We start from the raw sequence: 21716 nt of genomic DNA, 5'->3' as shown, positions 1-21716 counted from the left end.
TATGACGATTTCTTCCTTCCACGTCGTTAATTTTATGCTGCACTCAGCTCTTAACACATGGCACTTCTCAGTATGAACATGATGCCATTCTTGTTGTTTCCATAGTGACAGGTGGATGATTATTGTTATTAAATAGGAACTCATTTAAAATTTTCTTTTGCTCTTATTGAAATTAGAGGAAATGATGTACAGCATTTCCTTTTTTGGACTACATATAACAAATAAATATCACACAAATAAATACATATAAGTAATAAATAAGAGAAATGTTCATCTGTAGAGGAAGAGGCCTGTTTGTTATCATACTGGAGTGGACACTAGAGAGGTAATATTCGTATTCTGCTTCGTGCCTTAAGCTCGACTAGCAGGATAATACCTGCCGTATGTATGAGAGGCAATTCAGCTTTCTTACGTCGAGGAACTTCGTTTCGTGTCTACTTGTCGTTATAGGGAAGTTGGGGAGGGAGGCAAGTGTTCCAGAAAACACAACCCGGGACCCGGGAATCACGAACAGAATGAGAAATGGGTGCTGAGATCAAAGCCAAGAGTGGTGGTTGTGATGCTGGAGGTACGGTGCGGCGGAGGGCGAGATTAGAGGGCGGTGCGTCGGCGGTCGTCAGGCGGCGACAGAGGGGAGGGCGGCGTGTGCCCGGTAGGCGAGGCCGTGTGCGCCGCCCGTGTGCTGCAGCGGCGAGAGGTCGATGCTGCGGCCGTAGTGGCCGTGGTGAGGCGGCGAGACGACCTGGACGACAGGCTCGTGCTGCTCGCCGCCGCCGTCGCCCAGCAACTTGCGCAGCCCCAGCAGCGAGGACAGCACGAGCGCCAGCTTGGCCACCAGCAGCGCCTTGCCCGCCAGCAGCGCCAAGCCGCCCAACGCCAGCGGGATCAGCATACCGCCCATCAGCACAGGCAGCAGCAGCAACAGCCCGCCCATCTTGTCCTTCCTGCGACGACCTGCAGGCGCGCAGAAGCAATATGACATATTTGACAATTTTAGACCTATTTCCATGCCATCGGTGTTTGCTAAAGTTATCGAGAAGAGTGTATATACAAGGTTACTGGAGCATTTAAATTCACATAATTTGCTGTCAAATGTTCAGTTAGGTTTTAGAAATGGTTTAATAACTGAAAATGCTGTATTCTCTTTTCTCTGTGAGGTTTTCTTTGATTTAACGAAGGCTTTTGACTGTGTTGAGCACAAAATATTACTGCAGAAGTTGGACCATTATGGAGTAAGGGGAGTAGCTTACAATTGGTTCGCCTCTTACTTTAAGAACAGAAAGTAGAGGGTAATTCTCCGCAATATTGGGAGTGGTAGTCATGTTTAGTCCCAATGGGGCACTGTTAAGTGGGGCGTTCCCCAAGGGTCGGTGCTGGGGCCACTGCTGTTTCTTATTTATATAAATGATATGCCTTCTAGTATTACAGGTGATTCAAAAATGTTTCTGTTTGCTGATGACACCAGCTTGATAGTGAAGGATCTTGTGTGTAATAATGAAACAGTAAAAATTAATGTAGTTCATGAAATAAGTTCGTGGCTTGTGGAAAATAATTTGATGCTAAATCACAGTAAGACTCAGTTTTTACAGTTTCTAACTCACAATTCAACAAGAACTGATATTTTGATCAGACAGAACAGGCATATTATAAGCGAGACGGAACAGTTCAAGTTCCTAGGCGTTCGGATAAATAGTAAGCTGTTGTGGAAAGCCCACGTCCAGGGTCTTGTTCAGAAGCTAAATGCTCCTTTATTTACCATTAGAACAGTATCTGAAATAAGTGACACTTCAACACGAAAAGTAGTCTACTTCGCAATTTTTCATACGCTTATGTCGTATGGTATTATTTTTTGGGGTAATTCTTCTGATTCAAAAAGGGTATTTTTGGCTCAAAAACGGGCTGTTCGAGCTACATGTGGTGTAAGTTCGAGAACGTCTTGTCGACCCCTATTCAAAAATCTGGGAATTCTGACATTGCCCTCACAGTATACATTTTCTTTAATGTCGTTTGTTGTTAGCAATATTAGCCTATTCCCTAGAGTTAGCAGCTTTCACTCAGTTAATACTAGGCAGAAATCAAATCTGCATGTAGAATGCACGTCCTTGACTCTTGTGCAGAAAGGAGTGCAGTATTCTGCTGCATCTATTTTCAATAAGTTACCACAAGAATTCAAAAATCTTAGCAGTAGCCCAAACTCTTTTAAGTCTAAACTGAAGAGTTTCCTCATGGCTCACTCCTTCTATTCTGTCGAGGAGCTCCTGGAAGAGCTAAATAATTAAGCAAATTCCAGTGTTACATTGTTGATTTTCTTCATTTAAACTTACGACTTGTCACCTGAGAATGTTTTTTTTTATATTTCATTTTATCTGTTTCTAATATCGTGTTATAATTTCATATATTGACTCGTTCCATGACCATGGAGACTTCTCCTAATTTGGTCCCACGGAACAATAAATAAATAAATAAAAACGCTTGCCTTCACGCCCTGTACTGGGTAGAAAGAAACAACATGATACACTACTGGCCATTACAACTGCTACACCATGAAGATGACGTGCTACACACGCGAAATTTCACCGACAGGAAGAAGATGCTGTGATATGCAAATGATTAGCTTTTCAGAGCATTCACACAAGGCTGGCGCCGGTGGCGACACCTACAACGCTCTGGCATGAGGAAAGTTTACAACCGATTACTCATACACAAACAGCAGTTGACCGGCATTGCCTCGTGAAACGTTGTTGTGATGCCCCGTGTAACGAGGAGAAATGCGTACCATCACGTTTCCGACTTTGATAAAGGTCGGATTGTAGCCTATCGCGATTGCGGTTTATCGTATCGCGACGTTGCTGCTCGCGTTGGTCGAGATCCAATGACTGTTAGCAGAATATGGAATCGGTGGGTTCAGGACGGTAATACGGAACGCCGTGCTGGATCCCAACGGCCTCGTATCACTAGCAGTCGAGATGACAGGCCTCTTATCCGATGGCTGTAACGGATCGTGCAGCCACGTCTCGATCCCTGAGTCAACAGATGAGGACGTTTGCAAGACCCAACCATCTGCACGAACAGTTCGACGACGTTTGCAGCAGCATCGACTATCATCTCGAAGGCCGTGGCTGCGGTTACCCTTGACGCCGCAGCACAGACAGGAGGGCCTGCGATGGTGTACCTAGCGAAGAACCTGGGTCCATGAATGGCAAAACGTCATTTTTTCGGGTGAATACAGGTTCTTTTTACAGCATCACGATGGTCGCATCCGTGTTTGGCGACATCGCGGTGAACGCACATTGGAAGCGTGTATTCGTCATCGCCATACTGGCGTATCACCCGGCGTGATGGTATGGGGTGCCATTGGTTACACGTCTCGGTCACCTCTTGTTCGCATTGACCGCACTTTGAACAGTGGACGTTACATTTCAGATGTGTTACGACCCGTGGTACTACCCGTCGGTCGATCCCTGCGAAACACTACATTTCAGCAGCATACTGCACGACTGCATGTTGCAGGTCCTGTACGGGCCTTTCTGGATACAGAAAATGTTCGACTGCTGCCCTGGCCAGCACATTCTCCAGATCTCTCACCAATTGAAAACGTCTGGTCAATGGTGGCCAAGCAACTGGCTCGTCACAATAACCCAGTCACTACTCTTGATGAACTGTGGTATCGTGTTGAAGCTGCATGGGCAGCTGTACCTGTACACGCTATCCAAGCTCTGTTTGACTCAATGCCCAGGCATATCAAGGCCGTTATTACGGACAGAGGTGTTTTTCTGGATACTGATTTCTCAGGATCGCTGCACCCAAATTGCGTGAAAATGTAATCACATGTCAGTTCTAGTATAATATATTTGTCCAATGAATACCCGTTTATCATCTGCATTTCTTCTTGGTGTAGCAATTTTAGTGGCCAGTAGCCTAATGACGACAATTATTCACCGCTTGGATTTGAAACTCTGGCAGCAGACGTGTTTCATGAAAAAGATACTAGAGTCTGGGTTCGTTTGATATGTGAACATCTAATGAATATAACCGGAAACAAGTCTCAGCACCATTGTGCCCCCTCGGTGGGTGCTTTCATTCAGTGCTTTATATTTTCTACACTGTTCGCTCTGTAGGACCTGTTTGCAGTACTGCATTTTTGTGGCTCGTTATAGTCAGATCTGCACACGCAAACACAATTCATGTTTTTGTGGAACTTGCGTCGTAAACAGCACCTACTCACTTCGATAAAAACTACAACGTGCGAGAAAAGTTCGTGTGTCCATATTCACAACAGATAAGACTGGAAATGAGAGCGGATATTTCGAAACTATGACAAGCGGCTACTATACAGTAATACAAAAAGCGTACTGGAACGTAGTTCGGTCAATAATGAAAACTTATTTGGGTAACAGATGGATTGAAGGTCAGATAAATTTTAATAACATTAATTTATGCATATTAATTGTGTTTTAACTCCGTGGCACTGAACTGAATTACTTGACGAAATACAGAAACTAGCCACTCTTTACACTGGGTGATTTAGCTGCCCCTACCGATGTCGTTTTATGCAAACCACACGTCTGCATCAGGAACGGTATCCAGACAGGTGACAGCCACGTAATCGACAGAAGTTCCCTTTCAGATCTTTCGACAGCTGTTAGCAAAGGTAATCATACTGTCAAAGATACAAGTGAGGATTGGTCATTAGTTACACGCCATTTTTGGACCTTACTTCTGTCATATTCGTTCAAGAGTCTCCAGTCTTTCTCGGCGTAATTAACTAGAAGTATGCACATACTGGTTTTTCATGTCACTCTAAACTTGTTCTGTTTATAGTATTCACATAAATGGTTGAGAAATGTTGCCCTATTAAGTGTGTTTCACCACCAGAATCAACCAAATTACAGCAGATATCAAAATGCGCAGCATAGGGGTAACAAATTCCCAGTATATAACCCAATGAAAAGATTAACATATGGCTAATATGCTGAAGCAGTTTCATAAACAATATTCGCATAAGGCGTATAAGATATCTTCGAACACTTCACCAGCTGCTCTGTGACATTTTGACATTGTGCTCCTCATCTTCAGGGCGGACTGGCCAACACCATTGCTCTGTCGTGTGGGGTTGCATAAAACGACATCGGTCATCGGTAAATGCAAGTGTTTCACCCTGTATCGCTTTATTACACAAACACCCATTTAGAGCTAACGTAAAACATTTAAATCTTCGTCATCTAACCTGACCGGGGTCAGCACGCGGCCCAGATCGCAATAACATTAATTTTTGATTTGATTACTGCTTTCAGTCGATAAGATCTTCTCAGACCGAGGCTCCAGATGACTTGAGGAGCCAGTACACGCAACCTCTGGTCTTATAGACCGAAACCGGTAACTATAATGAAAAATAAAAATTAATATGATATGGGCTGCATTTATTAAAGTGTTAAATACAATCGATTTTGTTCCATAATGATAATCCCGAACACTGAATAAATTCTCCACTGCCAAGATCGATAAAATCATTTATTCAGATAGATAATCGGATTCGGCAATTCTCTGTTGACATCTACGGATCTATGTTTACATCATTACATAATCTCGACCATCAGTACAGTAAGTCGTGTTATACAATGCATGTTCATACTGGTATCGTGAGTTACTCTGGAAGTCGGCATGGCAGTTCTAAATTCATTATGCATGTTAGCACTTGTAAGTGGCGCATTAATATGTATGCATATAGCTGTTATTTTAAAACTGATATTCCACTTGCAGAGTAACTCACAATAACAACATGGACATAAATTTTATAGCACCACTTACTGTACTGACAGAGGAGATCATGTACTGATGTAAACATACACCTTAAAATGGCAACAGGGAAGTGCCGAAACCAGTCATCTGCATGGATAAGTGATTTTAGATATCTTGGCAGATGAGGATTTATTCAGTGTTCATACTACTACAGATCGCTCCCACGCTGACGTTGTCAGAGCTGTATAGTGATTATCATGAACTAAAAGTAGCTGTTTGCTGTACTTTTTAAATGAATCAACCAAGGCGACAATAAGGTCAGAGGAGGATATCGGACTACTGGAGCAGAACTATGCAGGTAAAAATACAGCAGACGTACATCGTTCTGGAGTTGCACCCATGAAGCAATATCCAGTCAGGGACGAAAGCGCTGAGCATTTAAACTACACAGTCCAGTCACATTAATGTGACCACCTGTCAAAAGCTTGAATCACCATCTTCTGCGGTGCAGACCGCTGCGAGACGTGCAGGAAGTGATTCAGTGAGGTTCTGGAAGATACTGACAGGAATGTGGAGCCGTGACGACTCCAGTGCCGCGGTCAGCTGCGCTAGGTTTCTCTGATGAGGTTCCATGGCGTGATCAGCCCGAACGAGGTGATCCGACAGATTCTCGATTTGGTTTGAATCCATGAAGTCTTGTGGCCAGTGGAATACGGTAAACTCATTCTGGTGCCCTACGAATCACGCACGCACGCTGCTAGTTGGGTGCCACGTTGCATTGTCGAACTAATAGATGCCATCGGGCCAAGGAGAAACAAACTGCATGTAAGAGTGAAAATGATCCCCAAGGATAGATGGGTACTTTTGTCGATCCATTGTGGCATGACAAGAGCACCCGGGAAATGCGACGAAATAATTTCTCGTAACGCTCCCTCCTTGTTTCTTGTTTGCTTTCGGAGGAGTCATGCCGTAAACGCCAACGGCCATCTGTCCGAGGGCGCACAAAACGTGATTCATCTGAAAATTTCATCTGTAGCCACGCAGTGGACCTGCAGTCTCGGCATAGGTGTGCAAATTCCGGTGTTCCTCACCAATGAAAAACTGATACCATGGATGCATCAAGCAGGTGTCTGCTGTGGAGGCCCATATCCAGCAACGTCAGCTGAACAGTCGTTGAGGAGACATTGTTGGTAGCCCTTTGGTTCATCTGGGCGCTCAGTTACTCAAAAGCTGCACGTATATTCGTCCGTATACATCTCTGCAGCCGTCGTTTACTCCTCTCATCTATGGCCTAACATCTACGGCCTGTGGTGCATCACAGTTGCCTTAGCGCCAGATTTTGTTGGCACCATTTTTCCATTCTCACCCCGAAGACTGAACTGATACTGTCCACCAAAAAGTCTATCGTGTAAACACCTCTACATTTCTGCAGAACTACTGAAAGCTACAGTCACCTGAACTTGCTGTAGTCAAGCCGTGCTCTGTCTTTACAATTTTCATCCATCCCTATTTCCCTAATTTGATCAACCATCTCAGCATCTCGAGACAGTATCTTGTCATTAATTACCCTCTGCACCCATCTAGTCTTCAGCATCCTCCTGTAGCATCAAATTTCAGAAGATACTCCTCTCTTCCTGTCTCGGCTGTTTACTCTCCACGTTTCTCTTCCATACTAGGTTACACACGAGTACAGTATTTTCAGGAAATACTTCGTAATTTTTAAGTTTATATTTTATGTTAACAAATTTATCTTATACAGAAATGGCTCCCTTTCTGTAGCCAGTCTGGATATTATGATCACTCGTTTTCGGCCATCGTCTGTTATTTTCCTGAACAAATAACATTACCGCTGCACGAGATCAGATGGCATCCAATACCCTTAACAAAGTTAGAGATCTAATTAAACACTGTTGTTGTTGTGGCCTTCAGTCCTGAGACTGGTTTGATGCAGCTCTCCATGCTACTCTATCCTGTGCAAGATTCTTCATCTGCCAGTACATACTGCTACCTACATCCTTCTGAATCTGCTTTGTGTATTCATCTCTTGGTCTCCATCTACGATTTTTACCCTCCACGCTGCCCTCCAATACTAAACTGGTGATCCCTTGATGCCTCAGAACATGTCCTACCAACAGATCCCTTCTTATGGTCAAGTTGTGCCACAAACTTCTCTTCTCCCCAATCCTATTCAATACCTCTTCATGAGTTATGTGATCTACCCATCTAATCTTCAGCATTCTTCTGTAGCACCACATTTCGAAAGCTTCTATTCTCTTCTTGTCCAAACTATTTATCGTCCATGTTTCACTTCCATACATGGCTACACTCCATACAAATACTTTCAGAAATGACTTCCTGACACTTAAATCTATACTCGATGTTAACAAATTTCTCTTCTTCAGAAACGCTTTCCTTGCCATTGCTAGTCTACATTTTATATCCTCTCTACTTCGACCATCATCAGTTATTTTGCTCCCCAAATAGCAAAACTCCTTTACTACTTTAAGTGTCTCATTTCCTAATCTAATTCCCTCAGCATCAGCCGACTTAATTCGACTACATTCCATGATCCTCGCTTTGGTTTTGTTGATGTTCATCTTATATCCCCCTTTCAAGACACTGTCCATTCCATTCAATTGCTCTTCCACGTCCTTTGCTGTCTCTGACAGAATTACAATGTCATCGGCGAACCTCAAAGTTTTTATTTCTTCTCCATGGATTTTAATACCTACTCCGAATTTTTCTTTTGTTTCCTTTACTGCTTGCTCAATATACAGATTGAACAACATCGGGGAGAGGCTACAACCCTGTCTTACTACCTTCCCAACCACTGCTTACCTTTCATGTCCCTCGTCTCTTATAACTGCCATCTGGTTTCTGTACAAATTGTAAATAGCCTTTCGCTCCCTGTATTTTATCCCCGCCACCTTTAGAATTTGAAAGAGAGTATTCCAGTCAACATTCTCATAAGCTTTCTCTAAGTCTACAAATGCTAGAAACGTAGGTTTGCCTTTCCTTAATCTTTCTTCTAAGATAAGTTGTAAGGTCAGTATTGCCTCACGTGTTCCAGTGTTTCTATGGAATCCAAACTGATCTTCCCCCAGGTTGGCTTCTACTAGTTTTTCCATTCGTCTGTAAAGAATTCGTGTTAGTATTTTGCAGCTGTGACTTATTAAACTGATAGTCAACACCTGCTTTCTTTGGGATTGGAATTATTATATTCTTCTTGAATTCTGAGGGTATTTCGCCTGTTTCATACATCTTGCTCACCAGATGGTAGAGTTTTGTCAGGACTGGCTCTCCCAGGGCCGTCAGTAGTTCCAATGGAATGTTGTCTACTCCGGTGGCCTTGTTTCGACTCAGGTCTTTCAGTGCTCTGTCAAAATTAAACACTAGAGTGTAATATTATGACAAATGACGTATACAAGTTAATGTTGAAGCAACCGTAATTTAGGCAATTTCTACATTTTTCACTATACCATGTGAAAAATGTGTGAGGCACGTTTATGGCCTCTCTCTGAAGTTACTCAGTCTGTGCACAGAGCAAGTAGTAAAAGAAACCAAAGATAAACATCGAACAGTTATTGAAGGTCATCGAGAAGGAATAAAAACTTTAAGATTTTTCCGACGATAGTATCTGGAAGAGATAGTGAAGGAATGGAAGATGTGTTGAACGTGATTCACGGTATCTTGAAAAGAGGTCATGAGATGAACTGAAACAAAAGTAAAAAAGCAGAACTTCAATGTTTAAATTACATCAGGTGACGCTGAAGGAACTGAATCCGGAAATGATACACTAAAATTTGTACATAACTTTTGCCGTTCGGGTAACAAAATAACTGGTGCACAAAGAAAAGAGACTAAAAAGTGAGGATTAGCAACAGAAAGAAAAGAATATCTGAAAAAGATTGATACCATCGAACAAAAATTTAAAGATTAGTAAGTCTTTGCTGAAGGTAGCGAGTGAGAAGACAGGTGCTAAAGTGAAAGGTGAACGATAAACATTACATAAAAGAAGACGTTAGAAGCTCTGTTAATGTGTTTTTACAGGAAAATTGATAATTTGTCGATCAGATCGATGATCTAATCAACAAATATTTAGGTACTCATGAGAATACAGCTTAAAATGCACGACTTGTCTAAGATTAGAGCTAGCCCGATTATTGCACAGTGGTGGGGGCTGAAGCAGACACATATTGTAGTAGACCGGTGGAAACATTTGCACAGTATATAGTTTCGTACATATCTTAGACAAAGTAGTTTTCCGATTTCAAGCTACAACAATGACGAATTATAGTGTTAGGTCCCTATGCAGTAAAAAAAAAGATTTAGGTTTGCACTATGTGCATATTACTTATTGCTTTCATTGGTCCTTTTAACATGTTGAGTGGAAAAATTATGATTCCTCACATTGCTAACAGTAGTTACAGTCCACAGTAGTTTCATTCGCTTCCATTGCTTTAGTTTCAGATTTTGCAACCACACTATTTCCTTAACTGCAAATGACTGTTGATTTACATTTTGGCAATGCTCAGGAAAACACGAAAACCTAATACACAGTACCAGAGTACTGAGTATAAAACGAGTGTATCAGTAGTAAAATTCGTAAACGTGTGATCAATTTATATGAAGTTTTATGAAATTAAAGCGAATTACAAAGAAACGGAACGCACTTACAGAAAAACTGTGCTTCCAACAATCGAAGGTAGTGAGTGATATAAGTGAAATCAAATGTTTGTGAAATTTAAAATCTGCTTGCAACTAGAGGAAAAGCCAGTCAAAAAATGTAAAAAGGAGTAATCGACGCAGGACCACGTCTCATGAAAATTTAAAGACCCTGAATTTGTTTTACGCACTTTTTCCAGTGATGAATCAACTTTCCAAGTTCATGGGACAGTTAATAACCATACTTCAAAATACGAGTTTCCTCATTTCACCTTGCACAACGAAGAAAAAACTAACCGGTTAATGTTCAGAATAATCGATGGTAGAGTGGTGCCACAGATATTTTTTTGCAAAATCTTTAGTTACAACCGTTAACATACACGGCGTATTAGAAACATTGGCTATTTCATAACTTCTAAATATTTCCAAGATCGTATTTAAGTAGGATGGGGGGCCCTCTGATGGACTGCCGATGTTCCAAATATCATGAAACCATTGTCTATTAGAAAGGTGGAGCGATCGATATTTGATACTTTAATTCCATGAAGAGACACAACACTGTCGATGTAAATGTATTCTGTGTAGACCAATGATAATACCCAGTACAAATAACAAAAAAACGTATTTGACTTCGACAAGATGAAACGAGAATATACTGAGATAAAAGAGGTACCAATAACGGCTTAGTTATATAAATACAAAACGTTGCTTTCCTACAACTAAGTTAGCAGCTTTTAACCGAAGCCTTCTCTATATAATTCTTATGGGTAATGTAACAAAGAAGCGCTTTGTATTTTAATAAACAGCAGTTACAACAGAGAGGGATTGATAGTTACGGTTGTGTCTGGCACCTGTTGGTTAAGACGAGAGAAGCGAAACACAGTTGTATCAGGCAAACGTCTTCAGTTACGTGCCTTGTATTTTTATCCCATCACTCATGTTAAACGTAATTTTCCTCACGAATCAAGTACTCACTACGAAGAGAATCTTTATTCACGTTAGTCATTTCTCGAACTCCAGAAATCTGTCTCAAGGACCTGATAATTTAACGTAGTTATAACACGGAAAAATAATATGGAAAGAAACTTTCACTTGCTTTAATCGATTTTGTACTGGCACACGGGTGTTTCAATAATTATTCTAAGCTATACTCTTGCTCATATCCATATAACACGTGGAATAAAGAATAAGGATTCAGCACTGCCATCACGCGACTGGTCGACCATCTGCGTAGTTGAAGCTTGGAGACACAGCCATCACAAATCTCGTAAACGCCAAGCTATGCGCCGAATTCACTTACCCATCATGTCGAGACAGCATAACGACTTTAGAACGCGCTGCTACCATCGTTCTAGTAATCACAGTTGGAAACAATACTTGTAGAAATACTCAAAGCCACTTCCTACTCGCACACGTTATCGCGTGTAATAGTTGCAGAATAGTCTGTCACTACTCATATGCTGTTTCGGACTCTCGGAGCAGTGTCTCAAAATCCTTAGTACTCCGAAAGTACTACATTACATCAGAAATGAACCTCTTTCTGTCAAGGTTCGTCTACGAGACCTCCCTCGCAGGCAGCCCGCTAGTGACTTAATGTTTCGAATGCGCCAACACCTCAACTTATGCCTTCTCCACTGAATTTATGCTTCCACTCTCGTGAATCACAGTAGAAGTGTCCATTTTTGAAAATGAATGAATACATGTGAACTGAAACAGAAGAACTTGACTCACTAGGTATTGTCATTTGTTATCTTCTTTAGATCACAATTAAAATAAATAGTTCTTAAACTGAAAGATTAATATCTCCTGGGGCTATTTTATGCGTTTTGAGATATCTCGATCTATTGCACAGACAACCAGGACTCGATTCCCCTTCGGCATAGCCGTTCCGCGCCCTTTTAACCTGACGGAAGGTCTACCTACGCGAAGATTCTTCTAGAACAACCCAGACGTTTTCTGTGTTCCCGCGTGAATCCCGCACACGTATGACTTCCAGCTGCTTCACGCTGGTGCCTTTCCGCTCTAAGCAACTCATAGCCTTCCATACGACGTAACTTCCATTCGTCTACTTGCCTAATGCCATTTCAAGTGTTCGCTCTTGCTTAATTGGAGTACAAAGTAAAAAAAGTATATTTCACCTCGCGTAATGGTTGGTGTGAAATTCTTTCCCTTTACCTATTACTATTATTATCAAATACAAGTAGAAAGAAAATAGAGGGTGGTACGTTTACACATTACTACACGACTGGCCATTAAAATTGCTACACCAAGAAGAAATGCAGATGATAAACGGGTATTCATTGGGCCAATATATTGTACTAGAACTGACATGTGATTACATTTTCACGCAATTTGGGTGCAGCGATCCTGAGAAAATCACTCCCAAACTGTGATGCACCTGTTATTCGTAAAGCAGCATAATTATGTCTGCAAGAAATATAGAAAATGTGCTGCCTTCCAACAATGCATCAATATCGTTGTGCAATAGTCTTAGTGTGAATTGACATGAGTAACTTATTTTATGTACCCCCCAAGTAATTCTTCCTGTGTTTATTCCTAGATGCTTGAAGAAAATAATATTCCACTACCCTCCTCTGCAGGTAGCGTTTGTTAAAGGCTTCTTCCCTTGTCTATACTTTCAACATCCCTTCACTTCGTACTTATTCAATAAGACACTGTACAGGTATTCAGTAGAAGTGAGGATCATATTTCCTTCCAGACGTCCCGCTTATACCTTTCAGGAAGGTTCCCACGAAGTTTGCTCTAAACTTTTTCCAAAAAGAGCCTGAATCTGTATTGACTCCACAAGTCGTCAGCGAAGATCGACACTGGATTAGAAGATTTGGATAAGAAGTGCAAATAAATGACTTCCTACTTGCGATGAATTGAGGAACGCAGTAAACATCATGGACATCAACAATGTGTGAGCCACGTTCGAAGTAGATGGCGAGAGCCAGGTGCCTGATTGATGCCGGAGAAAAGAAGCCTAACCCATGCTTTGAAGACTTCAGAGAGGCTGACTAAATCAGATCATTCCCACATGCACGACTACACTCGTTGGCCTATACTCTAGCATAGCGTGTGACAACTGCCAGACGGTATGAAGTGACATAGTTCTTACACCATGGGCTGGACTGTGGAATACTGACAGGCATCTTCTGAAGCGAATATGTCCACCTAAGCAAGTTCAATATCCTTAAACGCCTGGTCGAGAAATAATCACAAACAAATTTGGCAATAAAAAGCAATTGCAGAAGTTCTGTAAACATACACGCTGCACCACAAATCAGGTTAATGGAATGAGAACCAAGATCAAAGGATGCTGAGTATAGGGAAGGGAAAACCACTGAAACAAAAGAGCAATCCTTTTCATCTGGCTGCTTTTTTTGTCCCATGGATCCTGAAGTCTTACAGTTAACTGCCGGATGTCCTAATTATTTGGAGTTTCAGCATAGTCATCTCTTCTTATCTCACAATCTGGTAGGTAGTTCTGCTTGACGCCTGAAATTCTGATCGGCTGCGGAAGTTTTGCGTTGCCTTCACCGTCATCGTTGCCCAGTATATATTTCAACATTTAGTGTAATGAACTGTTGATGCTAATATGAAGTGGCTATTCAGTTCCAGGTCTTTCTATTCCAAGATGATGCGCGGCTCCATACACTACACGGCATTGTGTGCAGTGACAAGTCATCAATCGTATGACATGCCGTGCGTCACAGCAGCTAGTGCCATTGAACCCAAAAGCCTGGGGCATACCTCCTATAAAAACGCGAGAAAAGCTAGTAACATTCACTGCAGCACAACAAGCGGCGAAGGAACTTATCAGTAACCACAATTGTTATCATAAAAGCTAGACTATATTTTGGAAAATCAGCCTTCCGACGTGGTTGATTAAACCTGCCTCTGCTATTCTCTGTATAGTGAACATGAAATAATTGCAAAAGTCTGAAGGTATGTCTCCAGTCTCACAGATTCTACTCGTTAACTCTAGTACTCGTGTGGCTGTCACATCCTTCAATATTTTTTAGAAACTTCGAAGGAATACAAAACGTTCTTCCCATTTTGTTTGATTATGATTTTGCAATACGCTCTGTCTGTAATACCGGTACTACGTCTGCCATGTCCTCCAAACCGACACTATATAATCTGTCATTTTATCAATCTATTTCCCCACTTTACATAGGCACTCAACGTACTCCACCCACCTATCCCTCTCTCCTCTGCGTTTAACAGTCGATGTACTTTTGTACCTTAATCTTGTATTTGCTTTGAAATTCTCCGAAAGATGTTTTGGTCTACCTTCCAACGATTATGTCTTTTGAGTTTCTCTTTTGTACAGTGATTGCATTTCACTGGCACTCTGCTAGTGTGACACAGTCTGACACCCGCTTTACCCACGACAGAGCCTACTTGATTGTTCCATTTGAGATCCCTTCAAACTGATACACGTAAGTATTTATTTATATGAGTAGATCGATTCCACTTATGACCACTGGCATTGTAGTCTTGTGCAAAGTGCAAAATTTTACCTTTGAGGACGTTTAAAGGAAGTAGCCAATCTTTGGACCACTTTGACATGTTTTCAAGATCTGACTAAAAATTAACGCTGTTGTTTTCGGTTAGTATTTTAGTATAGATAACTACATCATCTACTAAAAGTCTGTGATTACCGTTAATGTTGTCTGCTAGGTCATTATTATACATCATAAACATCAAGAGTTCCTTCACACTTGCCGGCTGGTGTGGCCGAGCGGTTCTAGGCGCTTCAGTCTGGAACTGCGCAACCGCTACGGTCGCAAATTAGACTCCTGTCTCGGGCATGGATGTGTGTGATGTCCTTAGGTTAGTTAATTTTAAGTAGTTCTAAATTCTAGGGGACTGATGACCTCAGATGTTAGGTCCCATAGTGCTCAGAGCCATTTGAAGCATCACACTTCCCACGGGCACACAGTGAATTTACTTCTACATCTTTCGATGTCTCCCTACCAAGAAATCCTGAATCCAGTCAAAATATCGTTTGATTCCCCATATGACCGTACTTTTTATGACTCGCGTATCTGTCAAATTCCGTTTGGGAGTAAACGGAACACTGCATCTACCTGGCTGTCCTGATCCATTTCTTTCAGAATATCACAAGAGAAAGAACGAGACGATTTTCAGTGATCAAAAACCATGCTGGTTGGCAGAGGAGGTCATTTGTTGGAGATATCTCAGTACCTTAGAGCTCAGAATATGTCCTAAGATTCTGCTACAAGTAGATGTCTCGGATGTTGGACAATATCTTAGCAGATCGGTTATGCAATCCTTCTTGTAGTTATGTGTGAATTGCGGTTTCTTTTACCCACTGGGCACAGCTTTTCGTCGGAGGGATCTTCGATATGTTGTGGCTAAAAGACGGGCTAACTCAGATTGAGAATCTGTATGGAATCTCAAAGTAATTGTACCAGGCACGGGATCTTCCTTTTTAACGATTTTAGCTGTTTCTCTACCCCACCGACACTACATCTTTGCAGTGGTGCGTGAATTGAATCTAGAATATGCTCCTGGGTTTTCCTTTGCAAAAGAACATTAATCACGAAATTAAAATTTTTAATTTTGCTTTGCTGGCCTCAGTTTCAGAATGACTGAACTCTCCCTCGGTGACACGGAACGGAATTTGTTGAGGTGCAGTGTGGCAGACCTTACCTTCGACAATCTGCGCCGCAGCCTCTCCGAGGTTGAGCTGCAGCGTACGGCTCCTGAGGAAGGCCGAGGCGCGGTCTACGAGCAGTGCGTCCAGCGAATGCTGCTTGTCCTCGGCAGACCGCGGCAGCGTCTCCACCAGCTGCTGCTCCGGCGGCAGTGGCCGCGAGTCGCCGCCGTCTGCCGAGTCGTCTCTGACGAGACTGACGAGGCCGTCGACGAGCCGCAGATTGGGCGCACGGCTTCTCGCAGCCCTGTCCAGCTCCGTCAGCAGCTTCACCTTGAGACAGGTGGTGACGTCCTTGCCGCGCGTCTCGCAGTCGCGGTACGTCTTGTAAACCATCCGCGGGTCGCGCAGCAGAACCGTTGACCACGTACCTTCATCCTCGTCCGCAGGGTCCACCGAGTTCGTCTCCAACACACTGCGCGCCTGGGTGCACGCAACGGCTGCGGCTAGTAACACGTAAGTCACCGAACGCCACTCCACTACTGGTGCCATGTTGAACAATGGAGTCGCGGTGAGGTTTTTGGACGGTTTCTGCGGACAGCTCTGCTCTTATATCCGGCCCGCTCTGCTTACCCCCACCGCAAGGCACGCAACGGACGGACACATCCGACCGTAAAGAAACAGCGTAAGTGGATAGGGAGGGCGAGGCGGGGGAGGGGCTGCAGAGGAGGGAGAGGGGGAGGCGGTCTGCAGCTTAAGACCCGTGGCGAATGTTGCCTGCGGTCAGACCCAACAATTTCTGACACGTCACTCCCACGACACTCCGGCAGTAATCATTCTAAGACCGCCACGAGGGGCATCTAGACAAGTGGAGCAGAGGGAAAAAGAGAATGGGAGGGATATTCTTCGTAGCCGGCAAAAAACAAAACACGATCGTAAACCGGAATACAGTGTGAGTCCCGCTACCATGACGTCGTTTAACAAAGAAGAAGTGATAATAAAGAAATCAAAACAAGAACACGAACTAGTGACGAGGAAATGTAGTGGAGGCAGAAGGGTAGGCTCGAGGGGAAATGGGGAGGCAGTGGGCACAATAACAAATTAACTGCATATGTAAGATAATCCTTCCGGCATATAACATGTATTATCGCGTTGGGCATGCTGCTAAAGAGATAGTTAGCTTGTTAGAAGCGAAACCGTCAACTCTCATTGTCAGGGACACAAGTTAATTGCAGTACTTTCCGTCTAATTAGCCCTCTAATTTCAGAAAGTGTCGGCGCTTTCTTCTTCCGGCCTGCGCGTTTCGGTCTGTTTAGCTTCACGTTTTCTGGGATAAACGATACTCCTCTGTCCGAGGAGCGAAGCGAGACGCTACAAGGGCACCCGCGAACCGCGGCTTCTCGCAGTAATTGCCTTAAACTGCCCAGAACTGAGGCGTTGCGAACTGTGGCAAAATTTTAACCTGCTAGTAATCCAAACTAAAGTGTCTCAATATCTGCTTCGATTTTATGGGAATGTAGGAAACTCAAAAAGTCGTCCTGCCTTGCATTCTGCATGAGATGCCCGTGTTCTGATGCTAATCTCTCGGATGTGCTCCAGTCAAGAGATTACAAATTCCTAAGCAAATCCAATTACATTTAAAATGAATGTTATGAGCAGCCCCTTCTCCAGACTGACTGTCATAACTCTAAGTCTTAAGTTTCATGTCACATCTGGTAAAAGTAGCAACAATCATTGTAAAGGTGTGTCCGTGCTTAATGTGTCTTGTTAACATTTTATTGTCCCGTATCGGAGCCGTTACACCAGTCTTAAGCTAATAATAGGACATAAATAGCAACAGTTTATTGTAAAGCAAGAAAAGCATCACGGATTCTCGGTAACGGCTTTTCTGCTCACTTTACGATGCATTGGAAGGTGGTAGTAGTCTGTTCTCGTTGTTAAAGGTTGACTTGCTTGTTCCTGACAAATCTCTTCATCTTAATCTTCCAGATTAGAAAGAAAGAATATAATCAATGACGAAAGAGATGCTCTATTACTGTTAAAAAGACGATAATGAAGATTATATTTTTAAAACTCCTTGTTGCCACCCAACATAGCTCATTTCGTCTCTGGTGATATTAATTACTATCTTCTCTCAGACTAGGTATCTATGCATGACAAAAAGGTCTCTCTACCAACATGTAAAAAGTGGTAGCAAAAACGGGAACATCAAGTTAGACTCTCATAATGTCCTCTGTGCTTTTCATGTTGGATTACCTGTTAGAGCCAGTGCGCAGTAGTGCGTCTTTGCCTATTTGATATAGCACTTTTTCTCTCCATAAAATTCATATTCCTGCAGGATTTAATTATTTGTTTGTACTTCGTTTATTTTCCGATGTGCTTCAGCCGCTGGAAGTTTTCAGAAGAACATGAAATAGACTGATACAAAGTATCTCGTCGATTTATAATAATGAAAAAGTCTCGATCGCTCAATTCTTTATTAAATGTGACGGGTTTTGAAAACTCATCGTCACACATAAGCTGTAGGACAAAGTTTTCATTCATGAACGTCCTTACGTTGCTTTGCAGAGGAATCATTTAGTATCTTCACTCGTCAATGCGAATTATCATTGATTAATGCTTACGCCATCTGCCGGTGTAGTTTACCTCATTGACAGTTTAATGCCCTACAGGCAGTTTGACACTTTCATTCATCGAACGGACAACTCCATGTAATCAGAACTTTATTACTACATATATGTTCTCAGTCCTTTAGCCTAAAACCAGATGTTCATGTAAGTAATGAACTTATTGCGCATACAATGTTTTTTACCATCGTGCACTATATGGGATGTGTTAATTACTTTTCGTAGTTTTCGTACATTGTCCTACAGCTTATGTGGGACAACGAGGTTTCGAAACGCGTGATATTTAATAAAGAGCTGTGCGATCAAGACATTTCCGTAATTACAATTTATATCAAATCTATATGGTCACCTGGCCGTGCGGCTAAAGGCGCTGCAGTCTGGAACCGCAAGACCGCTACGGTCATAGGTTCGAATCCTGCCTCGGGCGTGGATGTTTGTGATGTCCTTAGGTTAGTTAGGTTTAACTAGTTCTAAGTTCTAGGGGAGTAATGACCTCAGCAGTTGAGTCCCATAGTGCTCAGAACCATTTGAACCATATATGGTCACCTATCTGTACTATGTAAGAATATCTGGATCAAGTATCTCGTCAATGTTGGTGATGAAAATCATAAACGAAAATCAATATTACTCTCTCGCAATAGATTTCCAAAATTCACTTTATTCTTTCCAACAGGTATCAAAATTAGTATAGACTGCCTCAATGAAACTGGAACAGAATCGTATCTGTTTTCGTCCTCGAGTGTAATACATGTACTTGATGGGGGACAGATTTCAGCCGGATAGTGACTTCAGAACGGTTTTGCACAGTTAACCTAATAATTGGTGGTGATCATTACAGTATCATCTTGAAAAACTTGTTGTGTGTGTGACACTGTTAGGATAGCTGGACAGCGGTAAAGAGTAAACTGAAGGAGCGGATGGAAACCGAGAAAGTGCTGGCTGCTTCGTTACGCCAGCGACCTTGCTGAATCACCCGAGGTTGCCGACAGACGGCACCAGAAAGTGAATGGTGACGTATTACGGATTACCGATGCTATTTCCTCTCTAGGTCATCCTTAATTAATTTTTTTCACGGGTCTGTATGAACATGCTTGTGGCAATGCAAAGAAAATACACTTCCATTGCATTTAGCAATTTACTGACAGCAGACACTTATCGACACCGTGAGGTCTGAATTACTTTTCATTTTTGTGGGTGACCAAACCGTGAGTTTATCCCTACATTCATACCATGCGATCTTAGTGGAAGGCTCGCATAAGTTGCGTGACGTTTTCTTACAGAATAAAGCTGCAGTTGCAATCCTCACTCTTGGTTTTTGCTGGACCTCGCTCTTCCAGTACCCTGCTGACTCCTGGGGCATTTCACTGAACTTACACTTACGGGACGAAAGATACGGCGAAGGACAGTATAATGGTGACTGATACCTAAATCAGCATTTCATTATGCCACAGAGTACACGCTGTTACGAAACATCTTAATGTAAAGAAACCCTTTCCAACACCAGCATCTCCCACTCACTTTCTGGCTTATAGTTTCGTAACAGCGTACATTCCACAGCAGACTGGAATGATCATTCCATGTTCCTTTTACATGGGGGGTTTTACGTTCACAAAAAAAGAGAAAAAATTCTTCCCAATGACAGGCTACGTCGCAAGTATGAAACTAAACTCGGAATGGAACATAACAAGCCAGTCTCACAAAGATCGATGCTGTGACCACTTTCGTTCTTAACCTATATAAATTATATTCCAATTGCTTTAGATGATGTTGTTTACTGATCATAGAAGCATACTTGTGAAGCATCCAAACTGAGCTTACTAGACTCATCTCAATGGGTAACTGAAATGACATAGAATTAGTTCACAGAATATAGTTTTAAGTTTTAATCTCTGAAAGAATTATTGGTTGCCATTTCAGAAAAGTAAAAATGACTCGCTAGCATCGAAAATAGAAGTTAGTTGTCATACACTAAATGAAACACTGTGAATAACATTGCTTGATGTATAATGGATAACAATTTCACGTGTAGATAAGCTAATGAAGAAGCTCGGTTCACAATTTTTTGACCTTAGACGCACCTGACTTTGTGTTGACCTAAAAATAAGGTGCCAAATTATTTTTCGTTTGTTTACTCCTTGTTGTTTTATGGAATTATGTTCTTGGTCAGTGCACCTGAAGTAAACTATGAATTTATTCACCAGAAGTGAGGAATAATGATATTGTATAAACCAGGTAACAGCTTCGCCTATGTTCGTAAACAAGGCCAGCTTCAGAGAAAGTCTCGCTATATACACTGCTGAAATGCGCTGAAAGATAAATTCTGCGAAGTGTCTTCAAATAATAGTCAGCGTCGCCTGTAATCGCGTTTGTTTCTTGACTGTCTCAGTGACTATTATTATTTTCATTCGCTATCTCGTTATAGCAATCCTAAAACTTGTCGTGAGCTTCACAGGTCACAGTTGATTCAGTCTCGTCTCCACTGCTTCATTTGGCAGGAACTGGAGACGAAATGATACTGGAGAGAAGTCCTCCGCAAAGTCCTAATAGGGTCTTCTTTCAAGCTCCTTCATCTTCACCAATCCCCAAACAGTCTGTCCTGAATCTTCAGTCTAGAAAGATTCTATGCAAGTACTGTGGATCTTCATTTAAGGAGCTGAAATGATTTTTTTATTCGGTTTTCAACGAGGCAGTCATGTGTTTTAATTCAGGGGTTCCTTCAAATGTCTCATCCTCATCTAACTACTCATTTATTGCCCCAACATATGAAATACAAGAGAGACCAGTACTTGTTTCTTCAAGGGGATTCAAAAGCGTAAAACACTGTTCCATCAAACTGGTAAGTGTGATCAGCTACAAACAGCGACATAGCCCGTTTTTGTTCCAACAGGCACTCTGCTATATGAAAAATGGAACTGCAGTTGGTGCTGACATGATGGACCAACTGATGCTCCGACACATTTACCACCTTCTGAATCGCCAACAGTTTTTCTTGAGCTAAGATCGAATTATTGAACTGCGTTACTAGCCTACTAGTAGCGACAATTCCTGCTAACTAA

At 42.2% G+C, this 21716-nt stretch overlaps 1 protein-coding gene across 1 annotated transcript; it reads right to left on the bottom strand.

Moving 5' to 3' along the window:
- Nucleotides 1–166: 166 nt before the first annotated feature.
- LOC124789823 lies at nt 167–16603 on the bottom strand. Its single transcript, XM_047257308.1, has 2 exons — nt 16090–16603; nt 167–954 (listed from the first exon to the last, which is right to left on the bottom strand). Exons 1-2 carry the CDS (start codon nt 16583–16585, stop codon nt 617–619), a joined length of 834 nt encoding a protein of 277 aa, XP_047113264.1. The 5' UTR covers nt 16586–16603; the 3' UTR covers nt 167–616.
- Nucleotides 16604–21716: the final 5113 nt, after the last annotated feature.

Source organism: Schistocerca piceifrons, chromosome 3 (genome assembly GCF_021461385.2).
Source record: "Schistocerca piceifrons isolate TAMUIC-IGC-003096 chromosome 3, iqSchPice1.1, whole genome shotgun sequence".
Lineage (NCBI taxonomy): Eukaryota > Metazoa > Arthropoda > Insecta > Orthoptera > Acrididae > Schistocerca > Schistocerca piceifrons.
This window is presented reverse-complemented; position numbering and strand designations above follow the sequence as displayed.

Excerpts from the sequence above, each read along its gene's own strand:
- LOC124789823 (XM_047257308.1), bottom strand. The coding sequence starts at position 16,585 with ATGGCACCAGTAGTGGAGTGGCGTTCGGTGACTTACGTGTTACTAGCC. Across the intron at positions 955-16,089 it reads TGCGGCGCAGATTGTCGAAG|GTCGTCGCAGGAAGGACAAG; the intron begins GTAAGGTCTGCC and ends GCGCGCCTGCAG.